The 27,404-nt window shown below is 31.0% G+C and overlaps 1 protein-coding gene across 1 annotated transcript in view; it reads left to right on the top strand.

Moving 5' to 3' along the window:
- Positions 1-27,186, top strand: part of LOC127716217 (transmembrane protein 272-like) — a 56,895-nt gene extending 29,709 nt beyond the window's left edge. Inside the window, exons 2-4 of the mRNA XM_052222330.1 lie at positions 20,999-21,173; positions 23,610-23,669; positions 25,785-27,186. Of these exons, the coding sequence (XP_052078290.1) occupies positions 20,999-21,173; positions 23,610-23,669; positions 25,785-26,224 (675 nt within the window). The 3' untranslated portion in view covers positions 26,225-27,186. The remainder of the gene's footprint in view (positions 1-20,998; positions 21,174-23,609; positions 23,670-25,784) is intronic.
- Positions 27,187-27,404: the final 218 nt, after the last annotated feature.

Below are 27,404 nucleotides of genomic sequence, written 5' to 3'. Positions count from 1 at the left end.
GATTGAGAAATCGCAATGCATACAGATAAATATCACATTAGCCGTGCAAATTTTTCCACTTTGAACTGACAGATCATCAAATGTTCAGAAATTTACAGTTTTGTCTTATCAAATTAAATTTACACCAAGTTTTGCATAATAATGTAAAATCCTTTGGCACTAAAGATTATGAATCCCAGATTATAATAATCTATTAATGTACAGTAACAACTTTCCGCTCATTTTCCTGGATATAAATTTATCAAATTGTAGTGCTTTCTGCTTCTTTTGTTTGCATCGTACCTTGTTAACGAAATATTAATATTTGTTATATTATACATGCGTAAGAAAAAGTATGACTTTGAATTAGAATAACCAAACGTGCTGAATACAAGTTGTAAATACCTACACTCAATCGATCAATCGACGATATACTACAGGTGTCCATGCTCATGACAGCAAATAGTGTAGAAGATTGTTTCTGTTGTTGGATTGTTTTCACCTGTATTTACTTCCGCCTTGGACATGTTGTATAATACAAATGGAATGACATCGACGCCCTTCCAATGTTCTATAGTTTGTTTAATATAAACATATTTGGATCATTCACAAACTATAAGCATTTTGTTTACGCAATGCATTTTACAATTGATAAAATGAATAAGTATTCCATTGTTGTTCTATTTAAAGAAGAAAGGAATTATTTCAACCATCACTGAATTTTTCTAAAATTCTAAACTGCAATTCATTTGTAATGTGTAGTCCTTAACAATAGACACAGTTGTCTTTCACTATGTCAAACTATGTTTTTATGCCATTAAATTAATTTCAATCGATACAAGTTATTAAAATACTCATTAATACCCATTGTAATATGTCTGTTTGGTGTTTTAATTATCAGATCTTGCCATAATTACACAATAATGTCCTTGTGCAAAATACTATACTTTCATGTTTGTTTGTATTATCAAACACTGTCTCTAAAAAAATTTACATATATGAGCATACAGTATTTAAAAGATAATCTTTCGTCAGTTTCTCTTTGTTAATATGATTTTACATAATATTTACAAGGAATAAAGGGATCATTTTTTCATAACATACAAATATCATCAGGTTACATGATCTTCTTAACAATTAAATGTGCCTTAAGACAGTGTGTTTTACATCGCCAATGATTGCGTTTGTCAACAGATTTATATCGTAGTTGAGTTGTCTTAAGTGCAGTTAACTAAAATCTGGTATGGCTATCGTTAAGACATTTACATTTAATACTTAGGTCAAAATGGCCATTTAAGACTGAATTCTATCTACTATGTATAGTAAAGTACATTTAAACGCCAATAGACTTTACAGCAATTATTTAAGAAATTAGATTTTTGTTAGAAATTTTCAATTTTAGAATTTTATCACGAGTATTAGCGAGGGATAACGATAACGACTATCACGGCACAGACCACGTGAAAATGATAACACATTTACGGTTTTTGCATGAAATAGTTCGATTCTAATAGGACATACATGGTAATTTGAAAAAATAATGAAGCGATGATAAGTGTGCCGTGTGTGTGTTTGTTCCATTCCACCCTCTACAATACAGCTAAACAGTTCCAATAAATATATGTCTTAGATGAATTGTGCATTTACCAAACCTCTAGAAAAATGTGTTTAATCCTTATAATTCTCAAAGATTTGTTCTTTCGTTGGTCATTATTTACCGTCAAATCTACAATTGGCATGTCGGACCTGAGAATTCAGTTATGTTTTTGTCAAGTCAAAATTACTGGACTGGATCTACCCTGAGGACAAAATGTCCATCAGCAGTTGCGTTGTTCCAGTGGTTGTACACGTTAATGTAAGATACACATTTGTTATTTGGTGCGACAAACGCACTTTGTTATGATTAAGTTCCTGATGTCTAGATAGTATACATGTATATTGTAGTTAGGTTGGTGTGTGTATACAACATATCATATTATCTATAATGGTGTTTTGAATTACTGCAAAAACATACATTTGATGTGACACGTAATCAACAATTAATCAATACATCAGAACTTCAATCAGTGAACATTACTTTTGGTGTTCAAGAAACAATAATATATATTAAACAGAGTGGAAATGTTTATAGAAATGTATTTCATTCCGAAAGCGTTAATTCTATGTGTTCAGATTTTACTTAACTCATTTTGCAATATTGATGGAATATCAAAGTCTTTCTATTCTAAATTTCAAAGACAGTATGCTTTCCTTTTTGCGCTCTTCTTGTCAATTTATAAATCTTTGATTGCGATTTCCCAGACGGAAATGTTATAATCGCATTCAAAGATGATTCAAAGATGAATTAACGGGTGTATTATTAATGAACCTTAATTGCATGTTGGTGTATTGCTCATTGTCAGAAACTTTCATTTATATACGACTAACAAAGAAAAGGCCAAAACCAAGCAGCATTAGCTGAAGAACCATCTCACAAAAATGATTTAGATTTTAAAAAAGAAAGAAGGTGAAATATGTATTTGAATTGGATGCTTAATCTTCGATGTTTTCAAACATTTCAAAAGGTTTAGAATCAAAATTTTAAATGATGTTAAGGTAACAGACACGCAAATGCCTAATTTTTAAAGAATTAGTAAAGATAATCAATAGGTCACCGTTTAGACTTCAAAACCCACATCATATAGTCAGCTTCAAAAGGCCTCAACATAAAAAAATGAAAAAATACAAACGGAAAAACTAGCTGCCTTGTTTATAACAAAAGGTAATTTACAAAACACAAATATAACAGACATGTATCAGCGACAACAATTGAATTACAGGCTCCTGGCTTGGGACAGACTCATACAGAATGTGTTGTGAATAACTATTTTTTGTATTTTCTTTTCTAAATAATAGTAACGAACTGCTGTTAAGATACTAAATGCCTATGAACAAAGACGAAAGATACCAAAGGGACATCCACACTCATTTGTAAACAATAAACTGACAACGCCTCGGCTAAAAGAGAAAAAGACAAACAGACATACAACAGTACACAAAACACAACATAGAAAACCAAAGACTGAGCAACAGGAATTCCAATGCTCCAAATGTGACACCCATCGTGTTCCTCATGTTGGTACAAATCCGGTGATAAGTCTAATTCGGCAGGTCACATTCAGGGAAAGGGGGACGGGATTGTATTTACGACAATTGGAACATATCCGTTGTCATTTGTAACGCATTTGACAGATAACGGTCAACCAACTCGTGATGGCGAGTGATTTACGAAGGGATGATTTCAACTTCACCACTTGTAATTCTTGGTTTAATATCTTCCTTGTGAGCAGCAACTTTCTATCATGGAAATCTTGATAGAAAATACAAGGCCTGGAATATCGTATCAACTGGGAGACATAAACTCCGTTTGCAGGTGCTGCTAGAATGTTGCTCTATACAAATAAAAAGTTCACCATTGGAAAGCTGAAATCATCTTTTTTGTCGTAAAGTTTTGTTTTCAACCTACCCTCATTGTCAATGTCTAGGTGTAATTCAAAATATTAGGCAGACTTAAATGTATCTGTTGTATCCTATGTCGAAAGTTCGATGGGATAGATGCGTTTAACATAGTCACCAAATTTTGTATTATTTAGTGAAAGACCATCATCTATATAGCGGAAAATGAAGTTAAACTTCACTTGTTTGCCTATAAAAAACGCAATACATCATATTACAAGCCGCGTGTCATCCCGTTTTGAATGACAATACAGAAATTATCCTTTAATGCATTCCTCAAATATTTGACTACATGTTTTTTTAACTGATTGTGAGCTAGATCAGTTAGGCAATTTCTATAAATGATTTGCGTGTATTTTAAACAATTTAGACAAATCTGCAAACAGGTCTGTTTAAATCTTTTGCATGTGGAAGATTATTATGTTTGTAAATATTTGGACCTATATGCTAATTACACAGTTATAAACGACGCATAAAGTGGACACCAACACAATGGGGAATGATTGCTTTTTGAAATACTAATTTAATTTTTCTTCGTGGCTCTTGTTTTGAACTAACACATTGTCGAAATCATTAAGTCAAGTCTGATAGTACTAGTGTACAATTAACCTGTGTGTTGTTCATGTAAGTGGTAAATGAACTCATCATAGATCCCAGGATTGAAAGTTTGTATTTGCGCCAGACGCGCGTTTCGTCTACAAAAGACTCATTAGTGACGCTCAAATAAAAAAAAGTTAAAAAGACCAAATAAAGTACGAAGTTGAAGAAAATTCCTAAAGGTTTTGCCAAATACAGCTAAGGTAATATATACCTGAGGTAGAAAATCCTTAGTATTTCAAAATGTAAAGTTTTGTAAACAGATTATATACATGTCAACACAGAAGTGCTGACTACTGGGCTGGTGATAACCTCGAGGAACAAAAACTCCACCTGCAGTGGCATCGACCCATCATAGATACCAGGATTGAAATTTTGCATTTGCGCTAGACCTTAGTTTCTTCTACAAAAGACTCATCAGTGACGCTCGAATAAAAAAAAGTTAAAAAAAGCCAAATAAAGTTAGAAGATTAAGAGCATGAGGACCGACAATTCCTAAAAGTTTTGCCAAATACAGCTAAGGTAATCTATGCCTGAGGAAAAGTCACTAACATGGATGTCTGTCCGATGTTTTAACAGTATCAAAATACTAGTTTGTTTTTCTAGCCAGAGTAGTTGTATCGGCATTAATAATCATACCAGAAATCTTGCAGCCTTTGCACAATAGCTTAGGCACTATTTGAACCATCGACTTTGCACTTCAGTATTATTTGTTCCTACAATTATGATGCCAATCTCCTTTTAATCCACATACATAAATCTTCGGCAGTCTGCTGGTTTATTTCTTGAATCACTCGTGTCCTTAGTTTTTTTCACAAGTCATTGTTGTATGAGCTATCCATGAGCTTACTTGTAAAATGATTAAAATTCATTATGTCATTTCTATTAAAAAAAAGAAACATCTTGCAATACTACAATAACATGCATTTCATTAGTTTCCCTGAGTAAACTGACTTAGCTAAGTAAAAACAAAATATTGTTCAGAGTGAAGAATCAGGGCCATGTTTTTGAAATTTTTATTCTATTTCATTTTTTACTACCTCAAGAGCACCTTGTTACAGAAGAGTTTTTGTTTTGAATACTGTAAATTCAGAAATTATTGCGTGTATCTATTGTTGCAATTTTTGATTTTTTAACCTGAATGTTGACCCTACATGTGAATTGGTTTGCTTGTCGTTGTGTTGCAGTAATCTTGACATTTATCATACCAAACCTTTATTTTTTATACTTCAATATTTATATTTGTATGCGATTTTCTAAAATCAAAGCCAATAAATGATTTAAAAATTAATTGTTATGTGTTATCCAATCATTTACAGCTGTTAGCGTGTACATATACATACCTGTCAGACTACTGTAAATTATTCTGTTTCCTCTTTTCTTCCAAGCACCATCAAAAGAAACTGTTATTGCAAGTTTTTCGTATGATCATGTCATCTTTAAAAATATCTGTTTAGTGTCTATGTGTAGTTAATATAATTCTGGAAAATGATTTCTGTTTTACTCTTAGTCTACTAAATCTGACAAACTGGCAATCATATTAACTTTATATTCAATGTATCAATGAATTAAGGATGTTCGCTCCTCTTGTTTTTGAATTTTTGCCAGATATTCGGAATCCTCTTATTTTATCCATGTAGTGCCATTAAAACATTTTGCCCGCAAACCCCTACTTTTCTTTTCATAATTTTATTACATATAGTTTAAAAAGCCATATTTGAAAATCTTATAAAATCCTTGTTATTTTTTCATAGTTTTTGAAAGAAAATAGGTGTCAATGTTAAATGTAGGAAAAATCTAGAGAGAATCACTTCCCGCCAAATTTTCAATGGCTGATATCTCGAAAACAAGCCCACGGACCCTTCAGTTTTCTTGCTTTTTTAAGGTCCTTTATTCATATACTTTCAATTTATAGCAGTCTTTTAAAAAGCTTGTTATTTTGAAACAGAGTAGCGAACATCCTTAATATCCATTATATGCATGTTATTGCTTGTCAGGTCATTCCTACATACTGCTTTTCTCTATAATACTGAATGGATTGACAATTCAGGAAAAAACTCAGATGTGAACGGTTAACAGTGTTTTTTGTATGCTTCTTGTTTGTTTTTCTATATATTTTCAGAAACAATTAGTTTGAAACTGATAATTTAGAACCTTGTAAATGAATATAGACTTACTTACTCAAAGCTATTTCTTCCGGTAACGTTTTTTGTCAAGATAGCAGAGTACAGTTTTCTATTTTGTTGCTGATTTATTTCTCTTGTTATTTTTTATATTTTACTGCAATTGGGTGAATGTTTATAACAACAATGAAAATAACCGTCAGATATAGTCCCATTTCTGCATCTATATAGGCTAAACATAGATTCCCCCCCCCCCCCCCCCCCCCTTAAATATAAGATTTTTGTTGTACCAAAATCGTATGTGTCGACATTATTTGCTTTCTTTCTGTCTATTAATACAAAAGCTATGATCCTGTACTCGTGAAACGTCTTGGATACATGTAATTGTTTAGGTCATTGCTAAATTTCTTACATAAAATGTTTTTAAATCAGAAAAGTGTGCAATGTTTAGGTTATTGCAAAAGGGGTAAGGAATCGTTATCGCGAAAATATAAAACTATAATTCAATTTTATTTCCGTCTTTTAAATACTTTATTGCAATTGGGTAAATGTTTATGCCAAAAAAGGAAATAAACTGTATGATCTGGACTAATTCCTGCATCTAATTATTCTAAAACTATATATCTTTTCTTAACTGTCAGATCTTTTAAAAATGTATCTGTCAACATTAATAATTTTCTTCGTGTACATTAATATACATATGATACTGTACACATTTGTACATACGATGTGTAAATTAGTGCAAAAATGGAAGGGAATCGGTACCGCAAAAACAAACAAATAACTCGATTTTCAATTGTGATTTAATGATCGCAACAATTTGTACATTCTTCAAAACATGCAATAATAAATGCATTGAAACATTTATGCACTTTTGTATTCATCATTTGTTTTTAAAGCGTCAGCAAAGTGTTATTTTTGTGAAATTTTTTTGTAATTTTTACTTCACGTGACTTTGTGTTTGAAGCTCATTAGTTCTCATGTATTCCCCGTGATTCAATTAAATTTGCTAAACGCAACGTGTAAGTTATTCTTTTCGTTGTTCTTGAAATTGTTATTCAACTACCATTTCGTCCGTGCAAAATATCGTGTCTCAAACGTTTAGACTTGGTGTCTTTTTGGATAAACAGTAGCTTTGTTATGTAGTTGTAGGATAATTCTGCCAACTGCATGACGATTTCATCGCCAAATTTGTCAATTTCATGAATGCTCATTAAACATTTGATTATTCATATTATTTATTCGGTTAAGCATTTCCAACTTTATTTAAAAAATAAATCGGACCTATACTTTTCTTGTTTTACAGAGTATATATCTGATGCATTTTAGACAGAAGCATATGATTTAAGATGTGAAAAAAAACTGACAAGCTAAACAAATTTTCAAGTTAAAAGTAATTCGCTCATTCAGAAAGAATGTTAAGATTAATAAGTATTTTCATGGATTACCATTCTTTTAACCAAGTTTTTCACATCTTAGAACATATGCATCTGTCTAAACGTGTTGGTCGTGGAAACTATATAATTCTATTTTGAGAACTTTCAGCGAACCTTGCAACCGATAACACCAAGAACAAAATGTAAACTGAATGTGAAGGATATTTGAAAACGTGGTTTATCAGTCCAAAGGGGACACTAAAGTGACATTATTATATGAAGTCATATGCTGTACTGTACATTATTTGTTAGATGAAGGGACAATCGGATTTTTTGGGAATATAGTGTTATAAGTATCCTAGGAGAGGCGCTGATATATAGAACTTTTTTTTTTTAACCGTATTTGTTTTAATATTTTTTTTTACACAAACAAATTGCTGTTATAATTAAGTTGATGCAGTGTGTTTGATTTATCTGTAACCATCTCAAACTTTATTGAGATACTTAAATTGAAATACAAAAGGAAATCGTTGCTATACTATTGTCTTATTATAAGTGTTTTTATTGTCGCCGATATGTATTTTATTTCAGCTTCTGGAGGAAATGGACATTGATTTTGCGCTACTTATAAATTAAAATCAAATTTAAATCAGTTTTTAGTCTGGAGTTGTAATAAACGGGTCATTGACATCCTATTGGCAAATAAGTTTAACTTTTTTTTTTATTCAAGTCAGCTGGTACTGGTTATTTCATAAGTGTCAACAGTACGGTTAATGCGATAATGATATTTTTTTTACCAGAGTTTTGAAAGCGTATACGAAATACAAACAGTCTCATGAACAGTATTCTTGCTACAGGTTCCAACTGTTAGATATACCTGTACTAAAACTGACTTTCATTCAAAGACTGTAAACGAGAGATATGATTGCTGTGATGTTTGAGAATGTATTGTACATTTATGATTACATGTGTTTACTCACACGAGACATTTGTTCGCGGGCCTAAATCTTAAGACAATGTGATGGTCGACTTAAATTTAAATTTACGGATTATACTTATCCTTTTCGTTAATTTGTTGAAACTGGATTTGTCCGAAATGTGATGCAATCACATATATAGCAAGACATGTTGACCATTTCGACACTTCAAGAGTTCACTTCCTTTGGAGTCAACGCGATACCATCAGGATGGGTTCTCAAAATTTTCATATTCACAATGAATTTACAAATTTTGAACTAATAAAAACTACTGTTGCCTACTATGCACATCTGACGAAACTTCAGCTGTCATTGATTATTTTGTCACAGATTATTTTAAAATCCATTTTGATAAGGCCACTGCCATTATTATTGTTTTTGTTATTGCAAGTCAATCCTTGAAATATGAATATCTTGATTTTTCCTACAGGGAAAACTAAATCGTTTTAAAGATTATTGCTACTTTCAATTGACAAAACTTCCTGATATGTGATCTTCTGAAAAATAAAACACATATTTCAATTCTTTATAGCAAAGTGAATACAACTTAATGATGTGTATCATAAAGATCACCCATTTATAAACGTGGGTACAGGAATGCATCAATTAGAGATTACATATTACTTCAAATGCATTCAGTGATAATTTAAAAGACTTTAAAACATCTGCTTAATTGAACACTGGAACTGTATGCAACTACAACAGCAAAGTTTTGTTTTCAAATTCATTATAAGCCACCCTGTTCTTGAAAAGTGATGCATATTGCAGATTCATTCAGCAAACTTTAGGATTATAGGTATCTTATTTTTACGGTACATTGAATGCCAACTGAATTGGCAAGTTTAGTGAAATTAAACAGGTGTTTAGATTACTCAATTTAAAAAAATACCAAGTGTGTCTTAGTTAAAAAAGATCACATACTATAACCATTCCTTGATTTTGTACTATCCAACATTCTGTTCTTCTATGTTTCCTGTTATGTATTTTTGAATATTGATAGCATTGAATTTTGAATATTTATATCGTTAAGTTTTAATTGCTGATAATATTAAGTTTTAAATGCTGATAACATTAAGTTTTGAATATTGATGACAGTAATGTTTGAATATTGATAGCATCAAGTTTCTGTACGTAACCTTCCTTGAACGTTCTGGATGAACGCTGCTAATAGTCTTTCGGTTACATAACAAAAGTAACTTTTAAGATTAAAAATTACCATACATAACCTTGTTCGTATAGGTTATTTACTTTAGTAAAGTATTTGTAAACATGAAAGTCTCTGTGATAAAACACTAAGATTACGGGAGAATCAGGTGTGTTCATAAAGGTATCAAATTGGATATTAGTTATTGTAATTCTAAGTTATAGTACTCTTCTCCAATCAGTACAAAACATACAATTTAGAAGTTTAGCTAGCTATCAAACTAGGTTTAACCTTCCATTTTCTTCTGAATACGCCTGTACAAAGACAGGAATATGACTCGTTTCGTCTGTTGATAAAGTCTAAGAATGATGAAACTGAAATCGTCACGCTTATCACAAGTCACAAATATGTCACAAGTCATAGTTTGAAGTCGTTTTTCTATTTAAAGTTTCATCAGAACTTCCAGTATTTGCAGTTTTGTTAATGACCTGAATTTACAAAACATGCAAGCACTCATAAACATGTAGGTAATGTAAGTTTCTGGACATCAATATATTATAACGTTTTTTATTTTGGAAATGTTTTCAATGAATGGAAAACTTATCATGTATATGCATTGACTAGCAACTTGTCATGTATGTATACGTGGGTATACCAAATGTATAGTATTTATGTTATTCAAAATCAAAATTATATTCTGCAAGTTCTCCATGTACTTATTAATTGTCAGTGCATTCAATTTCAAACAAGGTTAAGTCAGAATATATTGTTATGTAATTTTCATTTCACAACGTTTTGTAAAGAATATTTTGTAATTTCTCTTCCATTAATCTAACAATATTTAGCAAAATGCAATATGCTTCTTTGATTTTTATTTCAATCATGAATATATCTTCAATTTTTAGATAAGTTGTTATAGATATGTCTTTAGTTATAAACACAGATCGATATTGGCATTCATGTTTATATCTGTCCTGATTCTGTTTCATTATCCCAAAGAATAACTGAAAAAAGTATTAAAATATTCATTGATCCCACACATACTTGAGATACAGTCCATCAACATAAATGAACAAATTATAACAATCCTTAAATCTGAAAAAATACTCGTGGAAATTCAAATATTTTTTAATGCAGATGTGATGAATATATTTTCACAAATGTAGTTCGTTATCAGTATTTTCTCATGCGTTATTCACATTGTGTTATCACTGTATTCTTACTTTTATAGATAAAATGAAATAAAACTCTTCACAAAAGTGTTTTACATTCAAATGCACCAGAAGTTAGGAAACACATGTCACACATTCGATCGAGATTAACACAGTTCAATATTTTCTCATTTACAACTTTTACTATACGTTACGATATCATGTCGACCACAGGTGAGGTGAAAATGACATGGTTTTGTAAAAAAGGGGTAAGTTTATATTTTCATTTCTTTTCATATTAAGGAGGTATCCTTTCGTCTTTACTTATCCATTATAATTTTAGGATGATGTTTTTGTTAAACTATGATAATATTTATAGAAGAAAACAAAAGATTAAATTGGACTTGTCATCAATGGGCAATAGAATTACAAAGTGATAGATAAAGTGTTCGATAATAAAAAAAAAAGCAGATAATTAAGACTGTGTAAACTAAGGAAGTACAATTTGTTTGTTGTGTCCGACGCATTTTCATAATGTTAATTTTCATATGTCTTCATCACGAAAAACACTAAGACAAAATACGTTAAAAGCCAGTAATAAAAACATTATTGATGACATGAGGAACTATATGATAAAAAAGACCCAACGAAGGGTAACAAAATTCGTTCAATGAGAGCTTTGCCTGAGAAAGTTAGAATTAAATTTCATAATAATGTCTTCATTATCTAAATCAATATATATACTTATTCATTTCATTAGTCTTTTACCACCTGCCCAGTCTATAGCGACCATGCATCTAAGAAGATATGCTATGCAATGTTTTAATAACGATGATTTGAAGAACGTAGAGACTCTTTACTTCTATACTTGGTTTATAGTTTATGAAGAAGAATGGTAAAACTTAGTGCGATCGCCGGTCGCAAGCCTGACGTTGTTGTTCAAAACATTATCTCGTTTTTCAACTCGCTTGTGTTAGTTTTGATATCCTTGATATTTTTTTTTTGGCGATTTCATTTCACGCGAGTATTAATTTGTTTGTGTTCTCTATTAAACAGTTATGGAGAAAGCATGGTGAATAGCAGTTCTTACATGCTTTTAGTCAGCCAGTAAATCAAACTCAACCACTTTCCAGCCATCACGCTATAACAAGTTAGTTTCCTCTTCTGGTGAATAAAGCACTGTTTCTCTAAATTCTATTTACCATTTTAAATGTTTTGATAGATGTTGGTGAAGTGCATTGTGTACTGTTCCCTTAAATATATTGTTTAATTTTCGAAACTCAAAATCTCTTCCGAAATCTAAATATATTTTATATTTTTCTTGTTTAATTGAGATATCTCTCAAGACATTGTACATACATTTTCCCGTTTTTAGAGGCGAGGCATTGTTGAAATTGTTGTTTAAAACACGGATCTTGGGAACGCATGATACTAAAAAAATACATTATGCGTTTTTGTGTTTTGCAGAGTATGGTTGTGTTGATTTTAAATGTTATATATGTGATAAGGGATATTCTGATATGCGTTGTATGCAAGGGAACTGAACTGAGCAATTGTATGATTCAATTTACTGTGAATCGATTTACAATATTGTTCATTCAAACACATAGGGAAAACGCAGCGCAATGGTTTTGAATTCATTCTGTAAATGCACTAGTATTACCTGTTTGTATTACAAATGAAAAATGATTATGAATGTATTTGAAAGGCTGCGTTGATTATGATATATATTGCTAAAATAGTAGTCATAGCAAGTTTTGTCATTGATCTACATCGTAGAACGCATACATATGTCTACAAGTTATTAGACTTATTACCGGGTTTGTAATGAACAACAAGACGAGTCCCACAGGTGGAGCAGGATCTGCTTACCCTTTGGGAGCACCTGAGATTATCCCCAGTTTTTGGTGGGGTTCGATTTGCTCAGTCTATAGTTTTCAAAGTTGTGTTTTGTTTACTATTTTTTGTCTGTTGGTCTTTTTCTTTTTTAGCCATTGTGTTTTCAGTTTTTTTTTTCGACTTATGAGTTTGAATGTCCCTTTGTTAATTATCGCCTCTCTTTTATGGTTATGGAAACTCGATTAATGATATCTTTAGAATATTACTAATATTGCAATCCAAAGCAATGATGTTTCAGCAGAACAGGTTAATTCTTCATAAAGAGGTATTTGAGAAAGTCGTTTATCAGTTATAATAAAACAATGTTAACATCATTTGTTGAATGAAGGCACAATCAAATTGCATGATCGCATATTGGTTATTTGTTTTGGAGCATTATGTTATCAATGTCCATAGCAAGACATTGATATCATTATGCAACTTGTTTTAAGATACAACTGTATGCTATTTACACATGTGACTTGCTATTGTGTTAAAGTTGGATACTGTGGTAGATTAATATATCGGTAATTTAAGTTCACACAGATATATTTAAATTACATGCTAGTGACCGAGTTGGGGATATAAGTGTAAAAGAAATAGTTGCATGTCAATTTTCAATATTTTCTACAGATACTAACGATGCAAACCTTAAAATATACTGTCAGTGACTTTGATAAACGAATTGAAAACACAAATTCTGCTTTTTTGTAATGTGTGGGGATGTATTGTACATGTATGCTTACATGACTTTTAACTTACGTGAAAAATATGTGTGTCGTTATCCCTATTGTTTTTTTTACTCGATCTGGATTTGTATGGTCAGTGATGCAAGGATATTTGTATCAAGACATGCCTACCCTGATGACGTTCCGATATTTCACAATTTTTGAATTTCATTTGATTCCTTCGGGATGGTTTCCCACGATTTGCAAATTCAAAATTGACCAACTGAAAAAAAAAACTATTGCCTATTGTGTATATCTGTCATATCTGTCATTGATTATTTTATCAAAGGACATTTTAATTCAGTGTTTATAGGACCATTCGCATCATGATTTTTATTTTTCATTGTGTTATTACAAGTCAATCCTTGAAATATGAATATCCTACAGGGAAAACTTGATTGGCTCAAAGATAATTGCTACTTTCAGTTGACATAACTTCCTGATCTGTGATCTTCTAGAAAATAAATGACAAATTTAAACTTTTGAAAGCAAATGGAATAAAACTAAATGACATTTGTCAAGAAAAAAGTCCATTTACGCAAGTGGGTACAGAAATGCATCAATTATAGATTACATATTACTTCAATTACATTTAATCACCACTTAAATGACTGTAAAACATCTGCTTAATTGAACACTGGGACAATTTGCAAACAAAACTAGTACCCTGGTATCTTAGAAAGTAAATACATCCAGAGTAATATAAAAGTTGCATGGACGTAACGTTTCGATTGATATATCTGTAAACGCCAAGAAAAAAAATCAAAGTAATTGTGAAAAGAAAGTAAGTATTAAAAAACTGAAATTGTCACATTTGTCAAGAGTATATTTTTGTCACAAGTAAAAGTTTAGACTGGTCCATATGTGTCAATTAACAGCAGAGCGTCCAGTACTTGTGTTCGTAGTAGTAGTATAATAAAGTTTACTGGAATCAAGTTAACATGCGAACTTCAAGCACTTGTTAACGTGTAGGTTGTGTGAGTAACATGACATCACTTTATAAGAACGTGAAATAAATAAACTTTCGAGAAGCTTTTTATTTATTTACTTTTTTTCATTTTGAGAAGGCTTTCTATGAATGGAATGTTTTCCATTTATGTGTGATGACAAGAACCCTGTCATGTATTATTACGTGGGTAAAGTAAATGAAATGATATTCATGAATTATAAAATCAAAATTAAATTCTGATATTTCCTCCCCTCACTTATTTATTTTGAGTGCATTCCTAATGCAACAAGGTTAAATCGGAACATTATGATTATTATAATAAAAAAATAAGTTCAGAAAAGTTTGAAAAAAGTGTGTTTCTTGCTTTTCTTTTTTATTCCTAAAATATATATAACACACATCAGTTTATTTCATTCAATTGTATCTTCATCTTAAATATAACTACAATTTACATTAATTATATCTGTATTAATACAAACGCAGATCGATATTGTCATTCATGTTAATATCTATCCATATTCTATTTCCGCAAATATTTTCCCACAACATTTCTATTGTAAGTTACTAACTATTGTGTGATCCTACACATAATTTAGATACAGTCCGTCAACATGAATGAACAAATTATGACAATCCTCACACCGGAAAAAGAATACACGTGGAAATTTAAATATTGTATAATGCAGATGTGGTGAAAATATGTGTACAAATGTAGTCCTTGATCGGTATTTTTCTCATGAGTGATCCACATTGTGTTATAAACTATATTCTTATTTTTATATTTAAAATGAAATAAAACTCTTTACAAAAGTGTTGTATATTCAAATGTACCGGGTGTTGGGACACAACTGTTACACAATCAATCGAGCTTAACACAGTTCAATATTTTCTCATTTACAACTTTACTATACGTTATGATATCGTGTCTGAATTTTGCAAAATGAAAATGACTTGGTTCAGTAAAAAGGGGGTAAGTTTCCATATATTTTTTTTAAATTGTTAACGTTTTCGTTATTTCGAAACGATGTTATTCATGTTAATTGTCGATAATCTTTATTAAAATTTGGAAACAATAATTAAAAATATAATTTTCATCAACGTGCAATAGAATTTCGAAGTGGAACGAAAATCTTCAAAAACACATAATTTAGACTCATTAAAATGAAGTACAATTATTTTGTGTGTGCGACGCGTTTTTATTATGATTATCTCTCACGAACAAAATACAAAATACTTCTACATAAAAAAATCTAATGATTATTGAATACATGAGGAACTATATGATTAAAAGAAACCGCAAAAGGTTAACCTAATTCATCTAATGTGAGTTTTGCCTGAGATACTGTACATTGAGAAATTATTGCAAGGTTTGTATTATTGGGATTAATGCGACTGAGTGAGTATCGCAATAACGAAAACTCGTATTCAAATGTTTGCATGCAGCTTTGCCTAAAATCGCAACATTTGTTCTCAAATGTTAGGTTGTCATATTGAAATTGCCGTTATAAATGCACGCAATAATTCCTAAGTTTAAAGAAGGAAGAACGATAATTTACAATTATTGAATTATCTAAATGGCAATAGATGCTTTATATTTGTTAAATTGCCCACCACTTGTCCCGGTTTATGACGTTTAAGTATCTGATAAGATATGCATTGTTATAAATATGATGATTTGAGAAAGAAGATGCACTTTTAACTACTCAGTAAGGTTTAGATTTAATGCGGAAGAATCATTGTTGAAGTATTCTCTCTACGCGATCGCCAGTTACAGTCATGAATTTGTTGTTCGAAACATTGTCTCGATTTTTTCAAATGGAAGTTATGATATTTTCGCAGATTTTAATTTTTGCGATTTCATTTAACATGTTTAATTCAAGCATCGAACATTAAGTACAATTTTTACATCAACATTGCTGACTTGTACAATCTTTCCCTGCTGGGTATATTACTTGCGCATTTTTTTCAAAATAAATTGTGAAAAAACGGAGACTAACCCCAGGGCCAACAGTTCCATGTTTACGGTATTATAACTCAGCCATATATTTCATAACATTCTTACTAATTTTCTCAAATCTTTGAAGACAACTATTTTGTATCGACAAGTACTGCATACAAAGCTAGAGATGTCTCCTCAGTTAATAGTTGATACACCTTAGGTTGTTTTACTCTAGTAACAAGAGTAATGTTTTTTATAGTAATGGTATCACATAAACTCTGCCATACTACCAAAAAAGGATATAAATATACATTTTAATCAGTCTACTAGTTGAAAAAAAAATTCGCAAGAGTTGGAGTATTATGACTGTAATACAACATTCAATGTGTATAAAACAAAATGCATAATAAATCAGTACTATAGTGACAAAAAAATACCAGATATGCAAATTAAATGATAAGACATCAGCGGGTCAGATTTGAATAAACCAAACTTATTTCACAAGTTTTACAAAAAAAAAAACGTGTAGTATTGAATCAAAATTAATTGTATATAATTTTTTTTAACAATTATCTAACTTTCAGAAATGCTATATGCAGGTATTTTATACAGACAGATGCATTTATCTGTATATTTTCTAATACAAAACCTTGATCTTCCATAGATTTTTAGCTAGAGACTGTATAAAGATTTACACAACTCACATTAAGAGTATTGTCAATTCATTTAACATACCAAAGGCAGCAATGTGTCAACCCCAAAAAGAGGCTGCAAGTATTTTTTTTATTTTTTTGTACATACGTTTCGTTTTACATTTAGCAAATCAAAAGGAAAAAAAATGAACCTTTAAGCGAGTCTCAATTGCCGTCAACAATAAAATTATGTACCGTTATAACAAATGCAAGATTATCTATTATGGGAAAATATATCAAACACTTGAAGCCGATCTAAGATATAAATCTATTTCACGCACCATATTGTTCGGTAATTCTACTGTAATAAATAAACAGCTTTATCTAATCATCTGCCTTAATTGATTGTTGATTGACATTATGACAGAAAAGAATCAATCGAGACTTAAAATCTGATGATATATATTTATAGGGATTTTCCTTTACCGAGATTTTCATAATAATTGTTTGTTCAATAATAGCATACTACGGTTGAAGGACACCGGAGTGTTTTAAGGAGCTCAAAGATGAGCGTCTTTCAGGTTGAAGTTATGTTGATTAAATTGTACGAAGCAATATCAACAGAATTATGTATATATTTTGCATGAGAGAGAGAGAGAGAGAGAGAGAGAGAGAGAGAGAGAGAGAGAGAGAGAGAGAGAGAGAGAGAGAGAGAGAGAGCAAGGGGGTCCTTTCATTTTTAGCCATGACGTTGTCAGTTTATTTTCGAGTTTTAATATCTCTTTGGAATCTTTTGCATCTATTCTCATTATTTTTTGTTTACAAATGTATATTTTATTGAAAATGTAATTAAAGCAAAACTATTATAAATTATTGAAAAGTCTTGTGAAACAGTTGAACACAATATTAATTTTGTTAACGTTATATTTATACTAAATTAGACATGTCGAAATATAACATCATTATCTGGAAGCAAGTGCGATAACATTGTTCAGCTTGTTTTTCTCCCGACTATCTCCTAAAATTAGTGTTACCTGAATTGATCAATTTGTTGTTTGTATTTAATTATTCGCAGAAAACTGGTGAAGAACAAAACTTTGAATAACTCCAACTAAAACGTTCGTCACATCCGCACATACTTGCGTACACACACTTCTAGACATTTCGTCATTGTAATTGTTTCTATCTATTATTCAGTATAACTTGTTGATTTTTCTTCATTTTACTTACGTTTACCTTTAATAATATTAAAGGTATGCTTCCTTCGACAATTTTTTTTTTGGTGGCACACAACAACTATATACAATGTTTTCTATCCCTATTTCTCAAGGATAACTTAACAACTATCTGAAAGTCAATACATTTCTTATGCAAATATATAAGAAAAACGAAAATTAATAAAATACAAGATGTCGATCGATTATTGGTAGATTATATAGAAGTCATCATGTTTCAAAGTGCATATCGCCGTGTCATATGTTTTCGTATGTCATATGGTTTCGTACGTCATTTGTTTTTACACGTCACATGTCTTCATATCATTAATATTTCGTCAGTTTCAATTACACACACGTACATTGTGACGTGTCTTCCTGTTTCTATATTTAGAACGTTAGCAACACTACAACGTGATACATAACGAAAAAAAAACATTAACTCAAAATGTTATCGAACTTATCTGTCCAACCATTTTATAATGTTTAAAATTGGCGTCACTAATAAAGTTATTGAGGGTTTTTGGCCATGGCGTTGTCAGTTTGTTTTCAATCTATGAGTTTGACTGTCCCTCTGGTATCTTTCGTCCCTCTTTTACACAAGTTATAACTATGTCCACTAACTCTCAGAAAAAGGATCTTCAGGTCACATGATTCTCAAGTAGTTGTTGGTCAGACGTTTTACTAACCATTGAAATTATAATTGTTCTCATATAAATTGGGTGTCCGGAATCAATTTATTCTATATATAAATTGAAAATAAATGTATATTTGACAGGAAAATATGACAACAGTCCGTTTTTTGTTTTATATTTAAACCCACATTTTCAAACTACGTTTGATTTTTTTTTTAGATATTGTGTTTTCAGTTTCAGTACATAAATCATCAACTACATGTTTTTTTGTAATACTGTAAAGTGTCAACTAATTGTTTTTCAATGTTTATACAATCACCGGAACTACAATATTTGAAAATACTCATTCCGAGATCAAATTTAAACGTGAATGTAAACTCAACAGTGGTAACTATTAGCAGTGAAAATTGTAAATAGTTCGAAAACATATGACACGCGGATACATGAACATATATTAGAAAACGAGATATTTGTTGTATGTTTAAATTATTCCTTCGTCTGTTCACTGCGGTGATACTATACATCAGCATGTCGTGTCCTATACGACGGAGATTTATAAGACTTATGACACTGTTTATTATTAATACTATTTCTGTATATTGATCAAATGGTATCACTCATATTCTAATCAAAATAAAGAAATAGATTGGTATTTGATATTTCATATTTTGCGCTCTTTGCTGTCATTTTATCGGTCTCCCTTCTACTTTTTTTATTTTTTTTTAATTTATTCAGGCAATAGACATGATAAAGATATTTCTTTTTAAATTTGTTTTGTATTTTAATTTTCGTTTCATTATAACTTTCATTTAAGAATTGAATGCTTCTTTTTGTAAATTCATTGAGGTGTAAAAGCGTTGACCGAAGTACATTTTGTATGAAGCGCGGAAGCGCTTCATTCTTAAAATGTGCGCACGGTCAACGCTTTTACAACCCTATGAAATTAATAAAAGAAGCATTAAATACTTTTAATTACATTATTTCGCTATGATCATGAAAAATCGATTTTTATCATTTATTTCTTTAAATAACCTGTGCACTTTTCTGTGATAGCACGTGTCATCATGGATGTTAAACTTCATTGGGATATGAAGGTGAATTTTAGTATGACGCACAAGCGTTGTTATCCATTCAAATTAACGGATTCTTCCTGAAACATACATGTAATGTAATTATTTACATATATCTGGTCAACGTTCACAATTTAATTGCTTGAAATCAATACTTCAATCATAGATGACGAGCGTTTGATAAAATTATATGAGATAATTGTCCGATGTGAAAAAAAAAACAAAAAAACAAAAAAAAAAAACAAAAAAAAAAAACCCTCGCAATTCTTATTAAATATACAAACCATGTCTAGCATTAAAAAAAATGTTTCCATAATTCTTAAACATGTTAAACGATGGCACTAAGGTGTATATCAGGAATAGCTTGCATGAACTTGTTTGTTTCCGTTTGAAAAAAATCAAGAAAATATGTAAACCATAACAGAAAATCATAACTGATCGCAAACAAGCAAAACTAAAAACATGGACCGTATACGTGTGTCCTGCTATACGTGTTGTCTCATTAATCTCAGAAGAAATTGCTGTGCTTAAGTAAAGCCCGCCAAAATATGTTTTGCATGTGTTCGGAAAAAAGTAAATCGTATCAATCTAAATTTGTTCAGCGTCGAATTTAGTTTGTCTTTCTCATGACCCTGCTGGTTGACCTATTATGAACTGCATAAACAATGTTTGATGTTACTATAAAAAGGCAATGATATACAAAGAAACAATACTATCCATGACAACTTCTAATCATTTCACTTAGTCGAAAAAAGAGGACAGCACCATCGCAATAGTAAAAAACATTTACATGACAAGCATCGATCTATAACGCTCTTCCTTACAGCTGTTAAACATTAAATAATAACAGCCACATAGATCACATGGGGTTATATAGAAGTACTAAAAATGTGGCATCCGACGTTTGATTAATTGCAAGTAGATATTCAGTGATGTGGCAACATGTTAGAATTGGACAAAAGCCGCAACAACAAAACAGGGTTTGATAAATGCCAAACGGAAAATATATATAGTCATTAGTGACACTAATAGTTCATCATTGATCAACTAGACAATGGAGTTATAATTTTAGTTTACATATATATTCAAGTTTGTTCCGACTTTTTTTCAGTCATTTGACGATGAAAAACAATTGTGTAAGACATCAATTGATTGGCGAAAAAACAAAAATAATGACCAAGAGCCTCAATATGAAGCGATTATGATACAAATCCAGGAGGCAAACAAAGAGGCAGAAAATACGTGTGATTTCATTTGTAGAAGCAGTAAAATAATGTGTCATACAGGTAAGTAACGTAGTTGTGTTAGTCCCTGCATACGATTTTTGTTAGCCTCTTTAAAATAGTGTCTCCTTGATATTTGTCACCCTTTAACTAGCTGGTGTGATGAATTCAACTGTCATATATTACAGTTAAATTATTCCTATTATATTACCTTTTTTTTCATACATGTATAAATAGTATAATTTGACTTCACTATCCTTTCCACTAGTTTTCTCCATTCTAATCTTAAAGAAATATTTTTAAAAAATCAGTCAAGCTGTTTCTTTTTAAATTGTTTTTCCTATTGGGTGTTGGATGTGAAATGATCATGCTGATGGGATGACCCTTTTCAACAAATGATTCTAGTTTGTTCTTATGTTGTGCTGTTATACCACTGCCCCAGGATAGGAGGAGGTGGTTGGCACGCCCGCAACAATGTTTACCTCCGCAAAATTATACATATGCCCTTTATTCAGTGGTTGTCGTTTGATGTCGATACGTCATGTTTTGTTTTTGCTTTATTCTTAAAATCAGACCGTTACATTCAGTTTTCTCGTTTGAATTGTTTTACAATATTGTCATTTTAGTTTTATAGCTCGCTATGCAAAATGGGTTTGGTCATTGTTTTAGGCTGCACAGTAGTCTATAATTGCTAACCGTCTACGTCATATCGTCATATTGTAGGTAATGAATACCTGTTTTATTGGCAATCACACCATTTTTTTTATATATAGATAAGCAATGATTGTTTTATAAAGCCATAAAGTATATTTTGAAAAAAAAACAAAAAAAAAAAACGCTTCGATTTGAAAAACACACACTTCTGAAACCGACATCTGCAGAATGCCTGACTTTTTGTTAAGCATATTTGTATTTCTTGAAGATCCTATTTTTCAACAATCATTCAGGTATTACTGTTGAAACCAACTGTGCTCCTTTTCTTGCCATCTTAGGGCAGACATCATGAGCATACGCATTGACAAACTATTTCACCAGTTAGTAGCTGAACATTTAACAAGGAAAGCTTAATAAAAAAGAAAAGGACTCAATGTTTTTAAATCAAGTTTTACAAGTATCCTGTGTTCGTCCCTACTTAAGGTTTACTTAAAACATAAAATGCTTCGATATAATAATTATAAATTATCCTCCATATATATTTCAAATTGTTTACAAACTATGACAAACTATTGCAATATCATTCATCTTGTATTCCTAATTAACTTTGAGACTGATTTTTGTCGATTTCTCACATAATTGTGTTATGATGAAACAACAGACTGTATTGCCTTGCATGATGAACCTATCCAGTAATGCTGTCTGGCTTCTATCAGGTTGGCAAACACTTGCAGGGAAAAGTCGACGCTCACAAATTGTATTATAACGCTAATTTAGAAAATTATAGTTTTATGCAATCCATTTGGGAAATTATTGCAGATAATCTTGAAAAGACAATGCATCAAACATTGGATTATGATCACATCAATTGTAATTGTTTTTATGAATTTAAATTGTTATTAACACATAATTACTTCAATTAGTAAAACTGATGTATGCAGTTTGTTTGTTATATACATGTACATATATGTATACGCCGCTTTTTTATTTATTTCAATTAAACATATTTAGGCAAACTGCTGAAATGACTATAACAATTGCTTATGTTCAGGCTATTCAATATAAAGTGTCGAAAAATATCAATCTTCTTTATAAAGCTTTCACTTTTCGGATTATATATTCAAATTGTTTGTGCTGACATTAGAAGTCTAGTCTTTATGCCATGTACATGTAATTAAATTAACGATTTAATCTTTAGTTTTATAATTTCCAGCAGTTTTCTTCAGAAAAAAGGGAAGTGTGGTAGGACTGCATATGCGACAAATATCAAGCAGAATCAAATTGGACCAGATTTAGCCAACTATCAAACAGAACCCAATTGGAACAAATCTAGCAAACTATAAATCAGCATTAAACAATGAGCAAAACCCATGTCGTATAGTAAGCTATTAAAGTCCCTGAAATGACAAAATGCAAAAAAATCTACATACTTATTTATGACAGGACAATTATCTAAAAATAAATATGGCAGAAAACAACGAACATCAACCACTGAATTACTGACTCCGGAAGACAGAAACATATAAAATAGGCCTGGATAAAACATGTTTATGAGCACTTAAAATACCTTTGGCATGGACAACACAGAAAAAAATTAACTGATATTTGACTTAGACTGCAAATTAAAAATCTACGTATGATAAAACTTGGTTTCAAAAGAGGATTTTCATATACTATATATATACATATATTGTATATGTTTATTCGTACAGGTCTACTCATATTAATGTAGTTCAATTGTTTCAAATTGCATGTCTTTACTTATTATAAGATGGTACAATATGTACCAATTAGCAATAATTACTATGCACCGATTGACGTGTAAAATATTTATTTTTTTTGTAGTGTTTGTAACAGTAATTGTTGGTTTGTCTATGACCATACCGATAGCCATGATGTCAGTAGGTAGTTATCAATTATCTTTGACAGTATATTTTGAAAACAATGAGAGCAAAATAATTGCAATTATAAAATAAATTTAGTTACGGTTGACCATATGCACAGTTTGACTGTAATCGTGGTCATTAACAAAACTTGTTTATCAAGGACAAAGCATGCACGACTTGAAAAAAAAGCACTTGATATTGGTAAATAGTATTTTACAAAAGGTTAGTGCCAAATATTTCATGCATATTGGAGACTACAGATTCTTAAACGATAAAGGATTTAAGAATACGATGATGTAAAATTAATCCCTGGAATGAGGCTGGATTAAATATGGTGTGAAGCGTGGTCTATTTCTACAAGAAAAACACGGTTTGATTTATAATAGTAGCAGACACATGCATATTAGTATGCAGCAACAAATCGAAGGACGATTCAGATGATTGTTTCAATAGATAATTTTAACGAGCAAATAGCATGATGTAAAGCAACAAGAGCCTCGAATGGAATGCTATTATTACAACCATATGTGGTCGCGTATTTATACGTCCCGTACTGACAACAGAACGCACCCGCACCATGATTGTTATATGCAGACGAAAAAAGTACAGGCTAACCGTTTGTGTAAACTATCGTTAACCATTGGTTTAACTGGCTTTTGAGAAATTACAGAGAATGTCAAAATATCAATTATAAAATCATAAAAATGCCTTATCTAACATTGATGATACTAACAATCCCTTACCCAAACCATGTAATGCACGTTCAAAATATGGTCCATTAATTAAAAACATTCTACACAATTAAGTAGGAACGTTGATTTTAAGGTAATATAAAACAACATAATTTTAAAACTTTTATCGTATAACCAAGAGGTTCATTTCGTATTTCCTTGGTCATTATATTAGAAATAGATAAACTGTATCTTATGATTATATATTCTGGTTAGAGCAAGAACAAGATGAACATATAATAATTGGCACTTATCTTTTGTTAGTTGAGTGCTGTTGAGTTACTCTGGCATTGATGTAAACAATCATCTTCTTGCACTCGTGTGTGGATGTGTAGAAAGTCAAATGACAGGGAAAATTCAAAAGGCATTTATTAAATGGCAAAATCAAAAGCGCAAACATATCAAACGAATAGAAAATAATGTTAATAATTCTTGACTTTGTACAGATATTTACTTATGTAGAAAATGGTTTTATAGCTAGTTAAACCCCTCACTCGTTAGACAGTCATATGGAATTCCATTATATTGACCACAATGCGTGACTAAAACATACAGACATAATAGGTAAAAATATCAAAAACTCGGGTACAGCAGTACACATTTTGTTATAATCTTAATCACTATAAAAACAAAAGGTCCATTTATATGTTTAGGAGTTAAGTATGACGTCCATTTTCACTGAACTAGTACACATTTTTATTTAGGGACCAACTGAAGGCCGCCTCCGGTTGCGGGATTTTCTCGCTGTGTTGAAGACCCATTGGTGGACTTCGGCTGTTTTATACTCTTTGGTCGGGTTGTTGTCTTTTTGACACATTCCCCATTTTCATTCTCTATTTTATTTTAACTAATTCAACAAAGAAAAACCAAAAGACATATAAACACTCTATAGACAAAGTACATAAGCAAAAATGAAAGACAATAAGACTAAATTGACCATAGCACAATAACACAATTTCAACCCACATATGCAAAATATATTTGCAAATGGACGAGAATCAAACTAACATCAAGAAATCAAGCGTGCATAAATATATGTAATAAGTATATGGAAGTAACTTTACTTAAACAGATATACTGCTGTAAAATGTTTTTAACTAAGATGTAAACCTGTCAAATTTAGCCTGGATGATTATACATTTGATTTTAGTACCTCTCCATACTTATTCGACTGTAAATTTACAATGAACTTTTTGGTCAGCTTTTAACGCAATGTTGAAAAACAACCTGTAACTCATTAAGATGTCGAAAAAATACCGGATCGTAAACTTATTTGAAATGTAATAAGTGCAATGGTGGTATTCTTTGTTTTCAGAAATGCACTCGATATGCATGTACATCTGCATGTTCGGATCAAAATCGTTGACAAAATATATATTTATATCTTCTTGTTTACATTTAAGGTGTCAAATATTTAAATGATTGTCCAAAAAAGAAGAAAGTCCCAGTCTACTTATTAGTTGGTGGTTGCTTTGGAATGTTAAAGGTGCTTGGAACAATATGGCGGAACATACGATACCGTCGCTATGACGACATGGATAGCTTCTATGACGCTCATGGAGGAGATGGTGCATTTGCAGCAAAAACATATCACATGATGGATATGATTATATCTACTTTCTTATTAGCATGGCTTATAGCTGGTACATATTGGGTATTTGAAATATGGCAGCCACATTATAAACAGTTGTTACATGAACCAAGCAATTGGTGTGATAAGCACGTGTACATGTTTGCTGTATATCAGATAATTGGTTGTTATGCTTTTTTAGCTTTTCTATTAATAACAATGTGTGTATTGGCTTCTTGTTATAAATTTACAAATATTTTTGACCATTCGTGATATAAGCGTATTCATTTGTCCACATTTTTACTATATCTATATAATTACATTATGTTATATATCATTTTGTCTTTACGATTTAGCAAATAATTATTTTGAATACTTTCTCTACATTGAAACTTTTCTGGCGAAAACATGCATTTGAAGATACAAATCGAAGGACTTAACTGAGGAATACTGTTGTTATGCAGATACAGACTATCTCTTTCAAATACAGACACTTCGAGTACACCATTTCATGTCTAACAGAAATCGAATGCGGAATTGATATCTTTAAGGTGGAATTTCATAATTGCATTAACCATTTTTATAGCTACCTTTAAGCTTCCAATTCAATCTAGCGAGAGTCTATGTTTGGTTTTTTACATGAGCTATATCGTAAATAATTAATAATCATATTGTGTGAAGTTGCAAGATAGAAAAACTTCGTTCTCTAGGATCTTGAACAGGTCTGTCGATTGGAACTGTGTAGGCAATTTACGAGTCCTTTGAACTGAAATTTACTTGTAGATATGTCAAGTTAATGTCAGTAAAAAATATTACAAATCGTGTTTGTATTGCTTTCAAACAAATTGAATATGTTTAAGTGTTATTTGTTCAATGGTATGCTTGTATATATGAACGGAACCTGTTATGTTTTGTACAACGATTATATATATATGTGTGATAAATCTTTTACTAGATATTTAAGGGTGTTATCTTGAAAAATTTGCTCTCTCTGCTTCATAGCCCGTACTATCTTATGTAACATCGGGATAAAACAAACCGTAATCAAACAATTGGACTTTAATACATGTTCTTACTGTTAATTCTTGTCGTATATCATATATGTCATAAGCATACATTGTACTGATAATTAATATTATAAACGTTTAATCCAAGCAAGCAAGTTGTCTTTTTTATAACTTTAGACATTAATCCATTTAATACAAATCAGTGTACCAAAATGAAATGCACACCTTATACGTTATTACATGTATGAAAATGTGATTGAATTGTCTTATGTATACGTCTGTATCGATTAAAGAAATGAAAAATGTATATTTCAATGTATTGTATGGCCAATTTGTATGAAAGATACAAACAATTAATGTCTAAATATGCCTGATTGTGTTTTCAACGACAGGGATACTTTAATTAACAAGCACACAATCATCGTAGAAGCCAAAAGGTTAGGCCA

The sequence above is a fragment of the Mytilus californianus genome, unplaced genomic scaffold, assembly GCF_021869535.1.
Source record: "Mytilus californianus isolate M0D057914Y unplaced genomic scaffold, xbMytCali1.0.p SCAF_9, whole genome shotgun sequence".
Lineage (NCBI taxonomy): Eukaryota > Metazoa > Mollusca > Bivalvia > Mytilida > Mytilidae > Mytilus > Mytilus californianus.
Note: the sequence above shows the minus strand (reverse complement) of the source record. Positions and strands in the feature narration are given on the sequence as shown.